This window comes from Carcharhinus amblyrhynchos, chromosome 13 (genome assembly GCF_965287045.1).
Source record: "Carcharhinus amblyrhynchos chromosome 13, sCarAmb.v2.hapA, whole genome shotgun sequence".
NCBI classification, from domain to species: domain Eukaryota; kingdom Metazoa; phylum Chordata; class Chondrichthyes; order Carcharhiniformes; family Carcharhinidae; genus Carcharhinus; species Carcharhinus amblyrhynchos.
Window position 1 is genome coordinate 42174920 of NC_137336.1, and position 21252 is coordinate 42196171.

The window sequence follows — 21252 nt, forward strand, 5'->3', positions numbered from 1 at the left end:
TGATGTGCCTTTGGGAACTGCACTCCTCCAGGCTGAGTGATCCTGGACAAGGGTCTCACATGATGGAGTATCAATTTTAAAGTTCTTTAGGGAGGTTTACAGGATATCCTTGAAGCATTTCTTCAGGCCGCCACAGAAGTATGCTCCATCACACAGTTCACCATAGTGAATTCACCTAGGGAGTCGGTTGTCAAGCATTCTGGTAACATGTCCAGCCCATTGGAGCAGTTTTTGTTATAACATTGATGTTGACCATGCTGGTTCTCCCGAGGACCTCTGTGACTGGGACTTTTTCTTGCCATTTGATATTGAGGATCTTGTGGATGTAGAAGCAATTGATTTTCCAAGTGTGTGGCTGGTGAGACAGTCTTGTTCTCAGTCGCAAAAAAAGTCAAGAGGATGGCTACCTGGTAGACCTTGAGCTTGGTTTTTATGCTTACCTCTCTATGTTTCCTTACTGAATAGTGAAATCTTCCAAGAACACACTGGCCCTGGCAATTCTGGCATTTGTTTCATTATCAATATGAATACAGCATGACAGAGTGCTGTATAGGCAGGTGAACTTGCCCCCAGTGATCAGCTTCTTGTTGTTTACTCTCACTGTGGAGTTGTGATGATACTATGCTAATTTTATATATTTTCTGTTTAAGGTGGGGATGCTTTAAGAGGCAGTGCTTTGTTACAAGAGTCAGTTTGTCTGGAGAGCCGGATACTTACTCAGTTTAGCCATGTAAGTGTTTATTTTGCAGAAGGCTTAATGACCTTTGGTTTACTTATGTTCTCCTGGGATTTTAGACTAGGTATAGAGTCATATAGTTAATGGGAGTAGCTAAGCTTGCAGGGAAAAAACAGTTTTACTTTCATTCTTTTTAAACAAAGAGCAGTTGCTACCTGGGCTGATAAAGGAAAACCGTGTCTCTCTGTCACTCACTTTCTCTCTCCAGGGGCTTTCTGAAAGCTCCGGGAATATTATCAAGCAAGTATGCCTGTGTTTCACTAACTAACTTAAAGAGGGGCTAAGTCTATAAGAGAAATTTTGCTTTGCTGGATATCATAATGATAGGTTAGCAATTAAGAATTGTATTTTGTCATGTTTTATTGTTCAAATGTTAAACATTCATTTAATTCATTTGTTATAGTTAAACTGTATTATTAAATAAAGCTTGTTTTGATAAAAACTCCCTCGTTTTCGGTAGAATCGTGCCCAGAACAGAACATCTTATCCTCATATTAATGCCAAAATAGAAAATAGTTGGAGTCTAGTTTGGCTTCATAACATATCTTGGGGTTTCTGATCTGGTACCCTAGCACTGCTAATGAACATACACAGCTTCCAGTAAGCATAAAAAGCCATATTTAGAGCATGACTGATAATCTTAAATTGATTTTTATTCTTATTTTTAGCACACTCAGGGCTGTTCAAGAAGTATTGTCCAATCAGTGAATTACATCTAATGTTAGACATTACATTCTGAGTTTTGAAAAAATGGGCTAGTTTAAGGTGGTCAATATTCTGCCTACTGCAAACAGCTAGTGGAATAGCAATTTACTACAATCTGCTGATCATTGGGACATACTGGGTATCACACCCAAATTGAAATTCATGTACCATGTTACTCATTTGTGTATTAGGCAGAATGTCACTTTGGCTTAATGGCAGCATCCTATTAGTGGAAAATACCACTTGTGTTGCTATTGCATACGAGCAATGCAAAATGGCTAGCTTTCACACTGCTTAAACACCCAGAGGGATATGGGTGTGCAAGTTCACAGATCCTTAAAGGTGGCAACACAAGTGGAAAAGGTAGTGAAGAAGGCATATGGCATGCTTGCCTTTAGTGGATGGGGCATAGAGTATAAAAGTTAGCATACGATGTTGCAGTTATATAGAACGTTGGTTAGGCCACAATTGGAATAGTGCATCCAGTTCTGGTCACCACACTACCAGGAGGACGTGGAGGCTTTGGAGAGAGTGCAGAAAAGGTTTACCAGGATGTTGCCTAGTATGGAGGGTATTAGCTATGAGGTGAGATTGAGTAAACTAGGGTTGTTCTCCCCAGAAAGATGGAGGTTGAGGGGTGACCTAATAAGAGTTTATAAAATTATGAAGGACATAGATAGGGTGACCAGTTGGAAGCTTTTTCCCAGGTCAGAAATGACAAACACAATGGTCACAAGTTCAGGGGGGGGGGGACAAGGTTCAATACAGATATGTGGGGGGGAGCGTTTTTTACACAGAGGCTGGTGGGGGCTTGGAATGCACTACCAAGCAAGGTGGTTGAGGCAGACACACTAGGATCATTTGAGACTTACCTAGATAGCCACATGTACGGACTGGGAATAGAGGGATACAAACGGATGGTCTCGTTAGGAACACACGATCGGTGCAAGCTCGGAGGGTTGAAAGGCCTGTTCCTGTGCTGTATTGTTCTTTGATCTTTGCTGACATGCAGTAGCAACACAAGTGCCAATTCATGTCATGCAGAAGCAGTCATAGATAACATAGGGCATAGAAGGACATCATTTTTTGTGCCTTAGGCAGCCTGTACATATGTGGACACAGTGAATCTCAAGGACAAATCTTATCGTATGCTATAAGCCAGCTCATTATGCTTATGCAAGTTTAACAAGCATTTTCAAACATGCTTCCAAACATGGCTGTGCAATCACACTTGGTAGCATGTCTAAAGGATATGCTTCTGAATCCATCAATAAGACCAATATAGTCATGTCTGTTATGAATTACTGTTCCAGTCCCTTTGTCAAACTTGCAAATATATTTGCCTGGCTTGGCCTTGGCCTCATGGCATGCTGGTTATAAAAATTCAACAAGTCATTGGGTATCCTACAATATCCATGTGGTGAATTAGCTAGGTATACTGACTGTAAAGGAGTTACAATTTCTCTAGATGCAGGTTTGTGGTGGGACAACTGACATACATACCTCCACAAATACCTCTTCTAGTTTGATGTGGGACATATGCACCAGCTGCAATTTTGGATCCTTCAGGACAAATGCCTCGCTTTTGGAGAGTAAATGATCAGTCAGATTAATTACATCAGTGTTGTTAATTGCACTGTTGAAATGCCTCCATTTAGTGAGCTTACAGTGTTAGCATGTTTCAAGTGGGTATTCCTGGCTGTCATCTATTAAGGTAATATAGTGGTACAAACAGATCAAATAGAAAAAGAAAGAAATTTGCGCACTTCAAGCCAGGGTCAACATAGGGCATGGCATAGCTTCATAATCCTACAACCATTACTCCCTTTGAAATTTGGCACTCTTGCATCTAACCTGATAAATGCACAACAAAAAGCTTTGACAGCTCATAAACTAAGTCATAACCAAGCAAAGTAACAAGCTCTCAAGCCATGCTCCACTACATATTATTACATCCTTGGGATAATTGAAAAAAATACAAAGGTCCTATTTTAGGTTTCAGTGCAAAGAATGAAGAAAAATAGATTGTTTTAAAATTGAAACCAAAAGAAGATATCCTTATGGACATGCTCTTGGGTACTTTAATACTGCAGATATAAACTTACTTCTCTTCTTATTTCTAAATTACAACCAATTAAGAAAAGGATACAAGATTTAAATGCCTACCTCTACATTGATAGTGACGTTGACAGTTGATGAAAATGAAGGAACGCCTAAATCATATGCTTCCACAATTAGAATAATTTTTCCATCTAAAGAAGGTTTCATTTCCTCTCGATCTATAGGACCAACTGAACGGAGAACACCGTTGTTGGGATCAATAGTAAAATTATGTTGGTAGTCACCAGCAACAATTCTGTAGCAAATCTCACTGTTATTGGTGCCTTCCTGGTCGTTGTCAATAGCCTTTACCAAAAAAGAATTTAAAACAAAATTAGGGGGTGATTTCTTCTCTTTAAATTGCTTCTTATTACAAAGTTTCACCTTTCAGCGATAGAACAATGTGACTCAGTGACCTCTTTATCATGCTGTTAAAGTTCTTCCTCTGTCTCACCTTAATATTTCATGAAATCCTGAATAAATAGCAACATAGGTATACCTTGCCAGCCTCCAAAGTTTGACCAGCACACAATCTTTGCTTTTTCAGTTGTAAAGTCAATGCCTCATGACATTTTCCACAAATTGGTAGAACACGAGAGGTCATTATTGTATTTTGATTATGCCGAGATAAGACATCTTAACTCTATCTCTTAATCTCAAAAAGGTTAATGAAGCAAAGATGTTCTCAGCACAAATTTGTCTCTAAATCTTATTCAACGCAGCTCACATGGGAAAACCAAAAAATGTTACACTATGAAATAGAGTTGCTCTTTTTAAGGTTAAGAAATTGCACATTTGTTTGGACAGATGAGAGGAAGCTAAGTTTTTCTATTCTTTGGAAGTGGACGCCAATAGCTGAATCAGTGTTTATTGTCCTTGAACGGAATAGCTTGCCAGGCCATTTAAGAGCCAACCACATCGCTGTGGATCTGGAGTCACATGTAGACAAGACTAGGTAAGGATGGCCAATTTCCTTCCATAAGGGACATTAATGAACCAGATGGACTTTTACAAAAATCAACAATAGTTTCATGATCACCATTAGAATTTTAATTCCAGATTTTTATTGAACTGAAATTTCACCAGCTGAACAGTTTAACTCATTGCCATCTGAACACAGGTCCCCAGAGCATTACCCTGGGCCTCTAGACTACTAGTCCAGTGATAGTACCACTACACATCTGCCTCCTGTGTACAACATTTGACCTAATATTTGTTGCAACATGTATCCCTGAAATCAAAAATATCCCATTCACTAGAATTAGCTTCACTCAATATGAAGATAAATTTTGCAAAATTGAAGACATGTAAACATGTTAGATTTGGACTTACTTCAATTCTAATGTTTAACTCATTGCCATTGTTTTCCATGATGAATGCAGTATAGGAGTCTCTTGTTATCTCTGGAGGGAAATCATTAATGTCTTTCAGAACAATTTCAAGTGCTGTTGTACCTATACGATTTCCACCATCTGTTGCCTGAAGGGTCGCATAATAAACAGGACGTTTCTCTCTATCAAGTGTTGTGCGGTTGTGAACTGTAATTTCACCTGTCGTGCTATTGACATTAAATTCGTTTCTTCTGTTAAAACAACAATTAAATGAAATTCAACAGTCTAGAATTCACATTCTTCAGGAAAACATTGTCAAAGTTAGGTAAGTAATGTTCAGGTAATATCCCATAGCAAAAATTCCAGTGGTCCATTGTGCATTCCACCTGTTAGTCTTCCCTCACCTTAACTCCATTCTAAATCCCAGATAATGAGGACATTTACATGTATGAAATAGGCACCCACCTCCAAGTCCCAACCCCAGCTATAGAATTGATCATGCATGGTGGCACAGTGATTAGCACTGCTGCCTCACAGCACTAGGGATCCTGGTTCAATCCTGGCTTAGGTCACTGTCAGTGTGGAGTCTGCACATTCTCCCCATGTCTGCGTGGGTTTCCTCTGGGTACTCCAGTTTCCTCCATAGTCCGAATGACGTGCTGGTTAGGTGCATGGGGCATGTTAAATTCTCCCTCAGTGTACCCACATGAACAGGCGCCGGAGTGTGGTGACTAGGGGGTTTTCACAGTAACTTCATTGCAGTGTTAATGAAAGCCTACTTGTGACACTAATAAATAAACTTTAACACTTTAAATCACCAACACAGATGAACTATCCCAATGGATTTGCCACCATTCTGCAATGATGGCTTGAAGCTCCAAAGTGGGTGATGGATGCCCAGGCTGAAATTGCCAAGAATTCCCAAAGTCATACTTTGATATCCCTTCAATGGGAACACGCTTGCTTGGGATTGACTGCAGTTTTAATAGTGCATACTGTGTCCCATATAAACCTGCCACTTCAGGTATTTTGCCTTCTTACTAATATACACACTGCTGGCCATAACTGAAGCACTGATATTTGATAAGATTAGATCAAATTAACTTTGGGATGCCAAGACAGTAGGTCTGCCTGTCCCATAACACATTACACCTCCTCTTGGTCAGAAATCGCTGTAGGACTAAGCAGGTTGCAAAGAGAAATAAAAGCCACTCTCATCTTCCCACTCCTCAGCTCCTGAGATGGCTACTTATTGCTTTAAAAGGGAAGCAAAATTTGAAGCTTTTATTTTTGTGAACACTTTGCAAATATTTTTGTGCTTTTCTTTCTCCTCAATTTTATTGTCTTCCTCTCTTGAAGATGTTGGATATTGCTGGGTTCACAATTCTGTGGTGCAGATAGCCTCCTTGTTTATTTAAATGTGATTGGTACAGTCGGTTACTCAACAATGGAGGCAGAATGGCTAATATTGTTGTCTATCACTTTGAATTCAGATTGACACAAACTATAGATAGAACTGGAGAGTTTGTTGTCTTTTCATGGCTTAGACCTTCACAAAATAGCTTAAGATTTCAGATATGTCTGTTTTGTCCAAGTTCTGTTGAAGGGTATATACTCACAATGTCATATTCTGTCTTAATCTCTTCCTGATGCTCCGTAACATACAGTACATTTCCAGAAAAATGCAAATTAATATTTCTGTTCCTACTAGAGTATAACTAGGTTGGTCAGCAATTTTACATCTCATGCTCATTTTACCAAAAAGAAGACTCGGGTGGGATTTTCCAGCCACATTCGCTCCAAGGTCGAAAAATCCTGCCCGAGATCAATGGACTTTTGCATGATCTGCGTTGGTATAATTCCCATGGTGGGTGGGATGGTAAAATTCAGCCCCCTTTTTTTTCACAAATCACCAATGACTTCCATGGCCCAAGCATTTAACTAAGAATAGCTAATTAACTTGTCTCTTTTTAAATCAATCAAAGTCAACTACAAAATCTATTAATTCCAAAAAATGATTATGAAGTTTTGATATATGAATACATACATGCTTATCGGTAACAGGCTGTAGGTAATTTGACCAAAAATGCCACTGTCAAGATCAGTTGCCTGTGGAAGAAGTTTAAACAATAGATATTAATAATGATATTAGCATACATATTCTAGATTTTTGTATTACGCTTTTAACGAAAGGCTTATTCAGAGAAGCGTCAATGAGCGTTTTAGTTAATCCAAACGTTAGTGTATAAGGTTTGCAAGGAAGTATAATTAATTTTAAGGATAAAATAGTGACAACATAGGTTCTCATATTGTTTTTTTCTGATGTATAGAGAGAGTGATTGTGGTAATCAGGTAATGGTGGAATCAGTATTTTTAATTGTGATCTTTATGGGGAAGGAGTTGAAATTATTGACTGCAGATGATGGACTCCCTGATGGATCTTGAAGCAGTGGAAAGCACGTTGTGTGAAAACAATGTACTCAAGGCTGATGGTGGGGTATGTTTCTCAAAAATTATTTCGCTGGATGTCTCTCACAGGCACAGCCCTCTTGAAAGCTACGGGTCCTGTTCCCCACCACACCCCCAAGCCTCCTCCATCTCCTCTTCCTCAGCTCCTCCCTTTTCCTCTTCTAATGGCTCCTGAACTTGACCCTCTGGCATACCCACTGCTGGTTACAACTCGTCCCTCATGATCAACAGATTGTGGAGCATGCACAGTGAATCTGAAGACCTTCCTCCTGAAGTTGCTTTCCTCTATACGATCTCATCTCCTCCTTCATTTCAACTCAAGAGCTATCTTGGCCATATTGGACACTCTTTAAAGTACCCAGGAAAAGTCATCTCCAGTATGTAAATTTGGGTTTGCATGTAAATATAGTGGGAGTGATTTTCCCACTCGTTTTTTGGGTGTACTTAGTTAAATGGATTTCCAGAACTTTGTACTTCATAGAGTGCCACAAGGGAATTCACACTGGCAAAGGGGAGGCGGGGTCTATTCCCACCCAAGGGGCCAGAATCAGTGCAGTGAGTGGGCCACTGTGCATATGCCGATCAGTCAGTGGGAAGATTAGTGCATTCGCACTGCCTCTCCCCTTACCAGCCTCCCAATCACCACCCTTTCCTGATTCCCCATCCGGTCGCTGGCTTCCCTGAAACCTCCCCCACCACTCCCGGCTGTCCTGACCACCCCCTCCCCAATGCTGGCCTCCCCAAGCCCCACGTGAGCCAGCTTCAAACCCCCCTTGCAGCCAGGACGATACCCCCACCAATGGCCAGTTCCAATCACCCTCTCCCTCCCTCCCTCCCTCTCCCACCGATCCCAAATGCAAAGTATGTAGCAGTTCCCACCACCACCAACACCACTCCACCACGCCACCCCCCCCCCCCCCCCCCACCCCCACCCCCCACCCCACCACCAGCACTAATCAGCCTCTCAGTAGGCCCAGTCCTCTCAGGCCATGGCCCCATCGGCACTGCCTGGTGGGCATGCCAGGGTGCCAGGCTGGCACTGACAGGGTGCCTTGTGGACAGTGCCACGGTACCAGGCTGACTATATCACTATGCTATTGCCTTCCAATTTGGGTTATGAGGAAAGATTGAAGAAATTGGGGCTCTTTTCCCTTGAAAGACGGCGACTGAGGGGGGATCTAATAGAGGTATATAAGATTATGAAGGGTATAGATAGAGTAAACAGAGGTAAGCTATTTCCTATGGTAGAGACACATAGTACGAGGGGCTTAAGGTGAGGGGCGAGAGGTATAACACAGATATTAGAGGGAGGTTTTTCACACAGAGGGTAGTGGGGGTATGGAATGCTCTGCCAAGTAAGGTGGTGGATGCAAGCACACTAGAGTTGTTTAAGAGTAACTTAAACAGGCACATGAGTGGGTTGGAGATGGGTGGATATAGGAGATTGTTTTAAATAAGGTTCATTAGCATTGGGGCGTCCCTGGTAAGGTAAATGGATATGGTATGATAATAATGCTTTTTTCTTTCTTTCATTCACAGGTTTTAAGTAGGTCCGCCTTGTTGCCCAACGAGGGGCATACACGCGATGGGTCGTACTTGGGCTTCTCTTGGTTGTTTGAGATTGGCCTGGTGTTCAATGTCGTTAGTGTGTGCCTAAACTGGACCAGATGCTGGGCAAGACGACAGCTCAGTGACTATCACTGTTTGTTGTGCAGACATATGGATTTGGGCCAGTGTCCGTGGGAGTTTGCGCATTCTCCCCATGCTTGCGTGGGTTTTCTCCGGGTGCTCTGGTTTCCTCCCACACCCCAAAGATGTGCTATTAGGCTGATTGGCAGGAATAAATTGTCCCTAAATTAGTTTCCCTCAATGTGGATGGCCATAAAACAATAGATAAGGGTCATGGGTGGAGGGGGGTACTGGTGGTGTTAAAATGGCGGCACGGGCTCGTTGGGCCGAAGGGCCTGTTTCCCGGGCTGTTTTGTTCTTTGTTCTTTGTTCTTTGACATTGCCAGATTGACACTGCCAAAGGGACACTACCCGTGCCTGTGACCTCCTGGGAGGGCCTGAATGGCCTCTGCCTCTACCAGCAAGGTCTTCATGTCTGGTACCTGTTGATGGGGAGCAGCTTTAATCCCCGCTGGTGGGAAACTCTCCTGGCAGGGGATAGGGGGGAGACATTAGTGAGACCAGTCAAAACTGTCCCGAGCTCAGCATGGATATAAAGTTACCTAGCATGAGGCTAATTACGTTTTAAAAAAATGGCCAAGGGAAGTTGCAATTGGTTGGACATCAGTTGTGAATCCTGCCACAGGCCCATATTGACATTTCCCAGCCTGCTGTGCTACTCAAGCAATACAGTGGGCCAGGAAAATTGTTCCCATTATTTCAGGGATTTAGAATAAAGATGCATTATTTCAGCTTCAATTAAATAGAGGTAAAACAAAACTTACTTTAACAATTCCGACTTCAGTTCCAATGGGTGCATGTTCTTTCACACTGAGAATGTACGTTTGCTGTGGAAATTCTGGGCTGTGATCATTAATATCTTCAATGTTGATTGTGAGATTCGCAGTAGCGCAACATTGGGTCGGATTGGTCATATCATTTGCTACAATCTAGCAAAGAATTTTAAAATAAAACATCATTCAGTTAACATTCTGCACACTGAGTTGATTTTTTTATTCATTTGTGGGACATGAATGAATGGCTGGCCAGCATTTATTGCCAATCCCTAATAGCCCAAGGACAATTAAGAGTCAAAAAAATTGCTGTGGCTCTGGAGTTACATGCAAGCTAGCCCAGATAAAGAAGGCAGAGTTCCTTCCCTAAAGGACATTCGTAAACCAGATTGTTTTTCTGACACTCGACAATGATTTCATGGTCATCAATAGTTTCTTAATTCCAGATTTTTTTTATTGAATTCCATGGCAGGATTTGAGCTCAGGTTCCCAGAACATTAGCTGAGTTTCTAGATTAATTGAGTAGGGATTATATCACTATGCTATCGCCTTCCAATTGCCAATTGTTATTACATGCCAAATAATGTTGTTGCTAAGTCTCACCTGTCTCACATGAGTAACCACTTCATAATTATTTCAGCTCTCTGATGGCAACTTATTCTTTCTTTAAATTGCCCTTTAGGTCCAATGCCAAACTGATAAATTTTGACATGCTGTTATCAAACGATAATAATTGAAACAATTTGCACAAAGATATTTAACGTTGAACAAACATCCCAATGGAGAGATGGACAATGCAGTGAGAAAAAAGATATTTGTTTCACTCAGGGGAGTAACACAGGCAGAGGCCCTGATTTTACCGGCATGCCCACCACGAGGCTTGCAGAATGGCATGTTCCATTGGCTGCGGGCACAATCTTACAAACCTCGGGCAGGTGTCCTGGTAAAATTCCGGCCAGAGTGTTTAAAAGCAGGAATGAAAGAGTGAGATTGAAGGACCTTTCAGAAAAATGCAAATTACAGATGGAAATTACAGAGATTAAGTTAGCCAAGAAGACAAAAAACAGATGAACATTTCAAAATCGAGTTGCCATGGCACCAGAAGCTGATGTAAGTCAGTGTGGGCTAAGGTGATGGGTAAGAGGGACTTTGATGCAAGTTAGGATAGGGGCAGGGGTTTTGCTGAATGAGCTGAAGTTACAGAAGGTGGGTAATAGAGTGAGGAGAGTGAAGAGAAAGCAGTGGGCAAAAGAGCATTGAAATGGTGAAAAAGGCTTGGTGGGGGTATCAGCAGCAGAAGAGTTGAGCTGGGCTTGGGGGTGCGTGCTGTTTTACAGGTAGAAGCAGGCGATCCAGATGATGGAAAGGATTTGGGAGGGACTTCCAAGTCAAACACAAATGAGGGGTGATCATATAGAGGTCTATAATATAATGAAGGACATAGATCAGCTAGATAGTCAATATCTTTTCCCAAAAGTAGGAGAGCCTAAAACTAGAGGGCATAGGTCTAAGGTGAGAGGGGAGAGATACAAAATTTATCAGTTTGGCATTGGAACTAAAGGGCAATTTAAAGACAGAATAAGTTGCCATCAGAGAGCTAAAGTCTAGAGGGGCAATTTTTTCACACTGAGGGTAAGTGTCTAGAACAAGCTGCCGGAGGTAGCAGTAGAGGTGGGTACAATTTTGTCTTTTAAAAAGCATTTAGGCAGTTACATGGGTTAAATGGGTATAGAGGGATATTGACCAAATGCGGGCAATTGGAAATAGCTTAGGGGTTTTAAAAAAAGGCAGCATGGACAAGTTGGACCAAAGGCCTGTTTCTATGCTGTAAACCTCTATGACTATGACAAATAAGAAACACTTCGGTTCATGACACAGGTGGAATCAATGCCCAGGAAAAGGAGTTTATGATGGCTTCAGTCTGCTCATGTTTAGCTGGAGGAAATAGTGCTTAATTTCAAGCTGGGTGTCAGCCAAACAGTCTGATAGATGGTGGAGAGATACAGCTGGATGTCAGGATAAATGTGGAAGCTGATATCACCTCTGCTGGTGTTGGTAAGTGGCAGCTTGTAGAATCATAGAATCCCTGCAGGGCAGAAGGAGGCCACAATCCCACCCAGCCCCTATTCTCTTAGCTCTACATATTTACCCTACTCATTCCAATGACCCTAAGTGGCAATTTAACATGGCCAATCAACATAACCCAGACATCGCTGGACTGTGGGACCAAACCAGAGCACCCAGAGAAAACCCACACAGACATGGGGAGAACATGCAGACTCCACACAGACAGTGACCCAAGCTAGGAATTGAACCAGTTCTCTGGCACTGTGAGGCAGCAGTGCTAACCAAGTACCGTCAAGGAGAGGTGTGATAATGATTGTCTGAAGAGAAAAGATGCAGGAGGGAAGAGAAGAAAGCCGTTGGTGGAGATGCTTTCGCTATGATCAGATAGGTAAGGGTAGGCTGAGTTAGCTGGACAATTGGAGGAGAGGCATTGGAGGAGGATTGTATGACCAGCTAAAAGCAGCAAGAGGACATTGAGGATGAGAAGGTACACTGATTGTGGGCACTGTTTCAGAAAAACATGTTTGTGACTTTGGTTAAGGCTATTTCAGTGCCATGCAGAAACTTGATAGAGTGATGAGATTCAAGAGAATTTATGGGAAAGATGGGCATGATTTGGGGGCATCTCTATGTTCAAAGGGAATTATAAATCTTCCAATGTGTCATCAGTTCATTAAAGTAATGATAAATTCAGCAACCTGTGCAGTCTTTTAAGTGTGAGCATACAGAACTCTGTCTTCCTCCACGTTACTAGACATGCAAGCCCTGCTCAAATGTTGTTGTGAGTGAGTGGTAAGATGCATTATGATGATGGTACAGATCAAGAATTTTTTAACCGTAAATCCAAAAACCGAACTCATCCAAGACCACACTTACTTTTAACTTCATCAACCTTTAGCACGGGGATTCCCTAACCCAAGCCAACACAAGCCGAGCCAACAAAAACCTCATCAACCACATCCAACCTTTAGCATGGTAGGTCCAGTTGTTTTTCCACATATTGACACTCTGAACTCTTTCCTATGATCAGAATTGCAGATGGCACCAATTGTTGGGAATCTATTACTCTATGTTTATTATTTAGTGATACATCTTACTTTTCTAGCCATTTTATTTACTTTAGTCCATAACTAGACTAGGCGTAGGCTATTGTAATGTAAGTAGGCCTATTCCAATAGGCAGTATCCAAAAACTCCAACTTATCTGAAATTGGAAACATGATTGGACTCGAGGATTTTGGATAACGGATCCTCGATCTGTATTAGTAAAGAATTTTATTAACTCAAGCTAAGTTTGACCAGGAGCTGGAAGTGACTAATTCTGATTAATAAGGGAAAAAACCTTTGCCAGAAAAATTCAAATCCTAATTTTAATGTTTTACTGTCCAATACTCATGTCTGGTGAAACCCCATTCAAGGTGGGAAGAGTTTAAAAGCTTGAATTACTACAGAACCATTGAATGTGTAACTATTATAGACAAGGTGTATTTATACTGGCTGCCTCCATAAATATGCTGATACAATTCTGGAGATGAAAGTTTGCAACTGAAATAAATGGATATATTATCCAAGATACTCTATATTCTTTAGAACCCAGCTCCTATTTATCATCACTGCATCATTCCACCTTCAAAGCATTGCTGACCTCTATCCCTATCTCACCTAAGAGCTTCACGATGGTACAGTGGTTTGCATTGTTGCCTCACAGCGTCAAGGACCCCGATTCAATTCCAACTTTGGGTCCCTGTGTGGAACTTGCATGTTCTCCCTGTGTTTGCATGGGTTTCCTCCCACAGTCCAAAAACGTGCAGGTTAGGTGGATTAGCCATGCTAAATTGCCCTTAGTGTCCCAAGGATAGGGGGATTAATGGGGCAAATTATGAGGGTACAGGAATAAGATTGGCCCTATCAGAGAGTTGGTGCAGATTCAATGGGCTGAATAGTCTCCTTCTATAATGTAGGCATTTGATGATCCTATCTAGTGCTCTTTGCCGTGTCCAGATATATTTGCTCTAATGCCATCCTTGCTGCCCTTCTGTTCTTCAACTTCCCAGAATGTCGAAAATTCAACTGCCCACATGCCATCCGACATAAAGTTTCATTCCATTTTATTGTTAAGTCCTGAAATTCAGCCAAGAATTTCTCCAAGGTCTTGCCAGCCTTATCTGGGCAATCTCCTCTATCTCTATCACTTCCCCAGAACACGGTATTTCTTTTGGCTCTGGTGTAGGCATTATACACTCCCTCCCTTTTCTTTTGCCCCACCATTATTGGAACAGCTTTCAGTTGTCCCAGTGCCACTCTTTTAGGCTCCTCAAACCTCTCTCTCTCCAGCTTTAACCACTACTGTGTTTCCCCTCCCCCCACTGCCTTCAATGCAACACACACACACACACACACACACACACACACACACACACACACACACACACACACACACACACACACACACACACACACACACACCTAAGCTCATCCTTTTAGTCCTTTCTTGCATTAGCACCCCTTTTCATCCATACCTATTTCCAGAGTACCTTGGCACATTTCGCTATGTTGAAGGAACTTTGTAATTGCAGGCTGATGCTTGTTTAAGAAATGAGACAATGATGCGCAAATTTCAGTCCCAAAAATGTTTTGAAAAACTATTTTAGTAAGTGATGTCTGTAGGTTTAATAATTATTAATAAGAGGAAATTATCAACAAGAGGAAATAACATTCTTGACCCCATCTGCCGGCTGCAGATGCATCTGTCCATGATAGTATCGGTAACAGTGACTACACACAGTCCTTGTGGAGACAAAGTCCTGCCTTTACATTGAGGATAACCTCCATTGTGTTGTGTAACACTATCACCGATCTAGCAACTCAAGACTGGGCATCCATGAGGCACTGTGGGCCATCAACAGCAGCGGAATCATACTCCAGCACAATCTGCAACTTCATGGCCTGGCATATCCCCCACTCAACCATTACCATCAAGCCACGGAATCAACCCTGGTTCAATGGAGAGTGCAAGACAGCACGCCAGGAGCAGCACCGGGCATACCTAAAAATGAGGTGTCAACCTGATGAAGCTATAACATAGGACTTGCAAGCCAATCAGCAAAAACAACAAGTGATAGACAGAGCTAAGCAATCCCACAACCGTTTGGATCAGACCTAAGCTCTGCAGTCCTTCCACATCCAGTCGAGAACGTGGTGGACAATTAAACAAATCACTGGGGGAGGAGACTCCACAAATATCCCCACCTTAAATGATGGAGGAGCCCAGCACATTAGTGCAAAAGATAAGGCTGAAGTATTCACAACAATCTTCAGCCAGAAGTGCCAAGTGAATGATCCAACTCAGTTCCTCCAGTGGTCGCCAGCATCTCAGATGCCAGCCAATTTGATTCACTCCACGTGATATCAAGAAATAGTTGGAGGCACTGAATACTGCAAAGGCAATGGGCCCTGATAACGTTCCAGCAATAGTACTGAAGACTTGTGCTCCAGAACCTGCCGCTCTGCTAGCCAAGCTTTTCTAGTACAGTTACAACACTGGCATCTACCCAACAATGTGGAAAATTGCCCAAGTGTGACCTGTACACAAAAAGCAGGACAAACCCAATCTGGCCAATTACCGTCCAATCAGTCAACTCTCGATCATCAATAAAGTGATGGAAAGGGTCAACAACAGTGCTATCAAGCAGCACCTGTTCAGCAATAACCTGCTCAGTGACGCCCAGTTTGGGTTTTGCCAGGTTCACTCATTTCCTGACCTCATTACAGCCTTGGTTCAAACATGGACAAAAGAGCTGAATTCCAGAGGTGAGGTGAGAGTGACAACCCTTGACATCAAGGCTGCATTCAACTGAGTGTGGCATCAAGGAGCCTTAGCAAAACTGGAATCAATGGGTGTAAGGGGGCAAACTCTCCACTGGTTAGAATCATACCTGGTACATAGGAAGGTGGTTGTGGTTGTGGAGGGTCAGTCATCTCAACTCCACGACATCTCTGCAGAGTCCCTCAGGGTAGCGTTCTGGTCCCAATAATCTTCAGCTACTTCATCAATGATCTTCCCTCCATCATAAGGTCAGAAGTGGGGATGTTTGCCGATGATTGCGCAATGTTCAGCACCATTCACGATTCCTCAGATGCTAAAGCAGTCCATGTTCAAATGCAACAAGATCTGGACAATATCCAGGTTTGGGCTGACAAATGGCAAGTAACATTTGCGCCACACAAATGCCAGGCAATGACAATCACCAAAAAGAGACACTCTAACCACCATGCCTTGACATTCAACCATGTAACCATCACTGAATCCCCCACTGTCAACATCCTTGGGGTTACCATTGACCAGAAACTCAACTGGACTCACCACTTAAACACAGTGGCTACAAGAGCAGGTCAGAGGCGAGGAATACCACGGTGAGTAACTCACCTCCTGACTCCACAAAGCCTATCCACCATCTACAAGGCGTAAGTCAGGAGTGTGATAGAATACTCCCCACTTGCCTGGATGAGTGCAGCTCCAATAACACTCAAGAAGCTTGACACCATTCAGGGCAAAGCAGCCCGCTTGATTGGCACCACATCTACAAACATTCAATCCCTCCACCACCATGCACAGTAGCAACAGCGTGAACTATCTACAAGATGCAGTGCAGCAATTCACCAAAGATTCTTAGAAAGCACCTTCCAAACCCACAACCACTTCCATCTAGAAGGACAAGAACAGCAGATAACTGGAAACGCCACCACCTGTAAGTTCCCTTCCAAGCCACTTGCCATCCTGATTTGGAAATATATCGCCGTTCCGGCACAGATGCTGGGTCAAAATCCTGGAATTCCCTCCCTAACAACATGTGGGTCAACCCACAGCACATGGATTGCAGCTATTCAAGAAGGCAGCTCACTAGTACTTTCTCAAGAGCAACTAGGGATGGGCAATAAATGCTGGCCTCGCCAGTGATGCCCAGGTCCCACGAATGAATAAAAAAAGTTATAATTATGCTTTATATGGCATACAAAGAAAATGTTGCTGTGTTATCATCAAGATAGTCTGAAAAATTATCATTCTTATGAGACCCAGGAAAACCTGAAGGAGCAAAAATTGTATTTTTTTTTAAAAAAGCACAGAATTGGCGTAAGTGAATCAACAATCTGTTTTAAACTGCATCTAATCTGAAAATAGAGTGTGATGTAAAGTGGCAGCTGGTCCACTAACATCTGTTCTGCACTTTTCCGATGCATAATTGCATTCCCCCAACAGCTCTTCACTGTAAGTAATAACAATATTAGTATTAGAGAAAAAAAAACTATGTAACTTTCTGAAAAATGATATTTATATTATTTGAAAGAAAGATTACCTCAATGTGTAAGACATTCCTCTGTTCATAATCAATAGCAGATGAGTTTCTTACAGTTATCTGTACCATTCCTACATTTTTGATACTTTTTGGATTAACATCGAAAACTGATGCATCTTTTCCACGGAGGGACAAATCAAAGTTTCCATTCATACCCTGTAGTAACATTCCAACATTGTTATTTTATGCAGGAACAACACAGATGAAACAAAATAGCGGCTCGAGTTTTCAGCAGAGGTTTAGAACATAATCATATATTAGAACAATGCAAATTGCACAACTCAGCTTTGTGTCAAAATGTCTTCCCCATCAACAATCTAAGTGAGATTCCTGTCTGCATTACAATAAAAGCAAAATACTGCGGATGCTGGAATCTGAAAGAAAAACAGAAGATGCTGGAAAATTTCAGAGGAATTACACAATAACTTCATTGCAGTGTTAATGTAAGCCTTTCTTGTGGCTAATAAATAAACTTTAACTCTTAAAGGTCTGACAGCATCTGTGAGGAGAGAATAAAGCCAATGTTTTGAGTCTGGATGACCCTTCATAGAGCGAGAAGAATCTGACGAAGGGTAATCTAGATTCAAAAGGCTGGCTCTGTTCTCTCCCCACAGATGCTGTCAGACCTGCTGAGATTTTCCAGCATTTTCTGTTTTTGTTCCCATCAGCATTGTCTCCAATAATCCAGCAACTGCGCCTGATCTCTACTCTGTCCTCACGGAGGTGCAGATCTGAGAATTATCCAACAATTATGCCTTTATCTTTAGGAAGTTTATTAGATGTAACATTGTCTCACATGACTTGCTACAAAAAGAATATGTCATACATCAGTTTACTTTTAACCGACTAACAATGTTAAGTATCAAAAAATTTAGCAGATGCTATAGAAGTTTGACTCAAACATCATGATGCAGTTCTCCTGTTGGGAATAAAACCAGCTGATACTGAGGTATCCTGGAAGTAGGTCACTGGACACGGTTGGTGAAGCAGGAGCAGAGAGGGGAGCGAAATCCGAGGGAGGCAGGGTGTGACCAGACCAGCAACGGGCTGCAGTATTTTGGAATAGCCAGGAGAAGCACTTGCGGCTCCTACGGAAATTAAACCATTGAAATGTTTTCTTCACAATATCATGGCAACCTCCTGGGGTTGCTTTAAAGTTACAGAAGCACATGCAAATCTACTACTTGACTGTTTCAGATGTAATCCTGAAGTACATAGTGTGAGTTGAAAAAGATGCAAAGTATGAAAATATATGAATTATATGACATTAGAATTGTGTACCTGATCAGGATCACGAGCCACTATAGTTAAATGTTCTATTGGCACTCCTGTGGAGAAATGCTCAGGAATTGAAGTGTTAAATGAATTTACTTTTGCACTTTCAGTAAAATTACAAAAGTCAAGATTGCAGTTATAGAAAGCAGGTGAGTTGTCGTTGCTATCGGTCACTGTGATGGATACACTTGTAGTTGAAAAGGCAAAGGCTCCATTGATATCATGATGTTTCTCTGTGGCCTAGACAAGAAACAAATTTCAACTGAAATTAGATGCATTTCAAAGCCAGGGTTTTGAAGATAAATCCAAAAAGTAAGAATTGCCAATGTTTGTGCATTCATGGGCTGCTAATCTGCCACTATAGCTTAGCTTTCTTTGTCAGTTTTGCAGTCGCTTGTACTTTCCATTTTGAGTTGATCTTCCAGGAATAGAAAGTCAGATTTCAAATTCTAACCTTAGTTGTCACTTGAATTCACCTAGCCATTAGTTAGGCTTTTGGGGGTGCTTTTCATTTGTATAATACTGCATTCAGGAAAAGAGAACACAAATCAAGATGAGCTAAAATACCCTACTAAGTGCATCTTTTGTTTGATGAAATATTGCAACAAGCCGCAAGTTAGTGATTCAATGTGATAGGGCTCTTCACCTGGCAAAGACAAATATTGACAACTACTGCAGAGAGTAGAAAGATATGACCAATGGGCCAAGAGGAAGCACCAAAAATAAAATTAGGAAAAGGATAGATTGAGATGCCAAGAGTGACCTGAAAGAAGATATGATACAAAGTGCAGAACATAATGGGAAAAGATTCATCCAGCAAGCTGTAGTCAGGGTCAAAATCAAGCACAAAAGGATAATTTACAATTGAAAATCAACTTGGTTTAGCAACTTTAGCAAATTTGTTTCTGGGGCATTGGCAGCATTGGCAAAGCAACATTAATTGCCTGTCTCTAGTTTTCCTGAGAAAGTGATAATTAAATTTTCCTTAAAAAACTACAGACCTCGTGCTAATGGTATTGAATAAAGAATTCCAGGATATAGTCCAAGTCAGAATGATATGTGACTTGGAGTGACGTTGAAAAAGACACATTGCCACAATATCGATGCTCTTGTCTTTCTCAGTGGTCAGATTAAGGAAAGGGAGGTGTTGCCAAAGTAGTTTTGCTGACACAATGCCAAAGAAAAAGCTTCTCAGGGATTCTTTACCATCTCACAGCATTAGTTGCAAGCTTGTAGTTTGTTGAGGACCATTTTTAGGCCCAGAATCACTGCAACATAGCAACATGAGTTCCAACTTTTTCCAAATTTAGGCCGGACCTAAGACCAGCCTAAATTTGGGGCTCAGGCCAAATTTCAACAATGTAACCAAACAGTTTGCCTTCCAATTTGAAGAAATTAGATCAGAGCACATAAATTACCATCAATGGGATAAAGATTCAGTTGTGAATGCTGTGGAGTTGCTACCATAGCAAAGATAACTGATAATTTTTTTTAATGAACTGTATTTTCATTTTCTTGGTAGTTCCACAAACCTCTGAGGAATCTTAAGCAAAGCTGGCTCTACCTCTGCTCCACTATGTGTCAAGCAATTTTGGTGGGAGGATCTCAGATAAGCACTAACTCCTTCACTTACAAGAGGCCTAACAATTGTTTATGTGGCTATCTGCAACAATTACAAAAGAGCCTTCAATGATTTGTCAGCACCCATAAATCTGGTGCAGATCAGATACATGATGGTGCACTTTGAGATTGGTCCTTGTTTTCCATTTTCTAGCAAGAAAATGGGCACAATGAGGAACAATTTCTACTTCATTCCTTATCCATCAAAAATAAATAATAACTTTTTAACCTTTTGATATTGTTCATGACATCCGGAATCCTGTAAACGAATACATAAAAGGCAAGCATATAAAACATTCAAAGATCTTTCTTTAACTTTTGAATTGCTGTATTTACCTTACCAGGAGATGGTATAAAATAATTTAAAATTTTGATTTAAGATATGTTTTGCTTAATCGTGATTTTTCTGATGACAGTATTTAGGTGGATGGAATTTCTCGTGCTCATGTATGTTAAGGCACCACAGAAGTGTAAAAGAAATGCCATATTAACCATAATACTTACAATAATTCGTATATATTGTACTTCTACTTACTGTAACCTGCAGTTCCACAAAGTCAAGTTCCTCCCTGTCGAGAGAGCTGGATACAGATATAATTCCACTTGGAGCATCAATTTGAAATAATTTTGAACCTGCATATAAAAAGTAACACCTGACATAAATATTGCTAGAAATTTTACACAAATAACAGCTTTACATCTTTCATAACAAAACGCAAATGGCAATTATGGTTCCTCTAAGTTGCAGAATAATGTTGACCATGCTAAATTCTCCTTCAGTGCACCCAAGCAGGCCATGGAGTATGGCAACTTGGGGATTTTCACAGTAATTTCATTGCAGTGCAGTAAGCCTGCTTGTGACAAATAAGTAAACTTAAATAAACTTAACTCATATTTAAAAAATAAGTAAGAAGAACAATATATTACAAAACAATTTGTTTGCCTTACTTTGAATAGCATATGCAATTTCATCTTTAATTCCTCGGTCACCATCAATGGCTAAAACCTTAAATACACTTGTTCCCTGAAAAAGAAATTCAGAAGCAGAGTACATTTCTGCAGTTCAGATCATTGCACGAATTGCATAAATAAGAACATAAGAACATAAGAAATAGGAGCAGGAGTAGGCCATCT

At 41.2% G+C, this 21252-nt stretch overlaps 1 protein-coding gene across 1 annotated transcript in view; it reads right to left on the reverse strand.

Moving 5' to 3' along the window:
* The window catches only part of cdhr2 (cadherin related family member 2), a 129284-nt gene that overhangs the window by 40023 nt on the left and 68009 nt on the right, over positions 1-21252 (reverse strand). Inside the window, exons 10-17 of the mRNA XM_080201582.1 lie at positions 21046-21142; positions 20654-20751; positions 18505-18738; positions 17224-17379; positions 9795-9959; positions 6920-6981; positions 4874-5123; positions 3608-3847 (exon numbers count right to left, since the gene is read on the reverse strand). Coding sequence (XP_080057708.1) covers positions 3608-3847; positions 4874-5123; positions 6920-6981; positions 9795-9959; positions 17224-17379; positions 18505-18738; positions 20654-20751; positions 21046-21142 — 1302 coding nt within the window. The remainder of the gene's footprint in view (positions 1-3607; positions 3848-4873; positions 5124-6919; positions 6982-9794; positions 9960-17223; positions 17380-18504; positions 18739-20653; positions 20752-21045; positions 21143-21252) is intronic.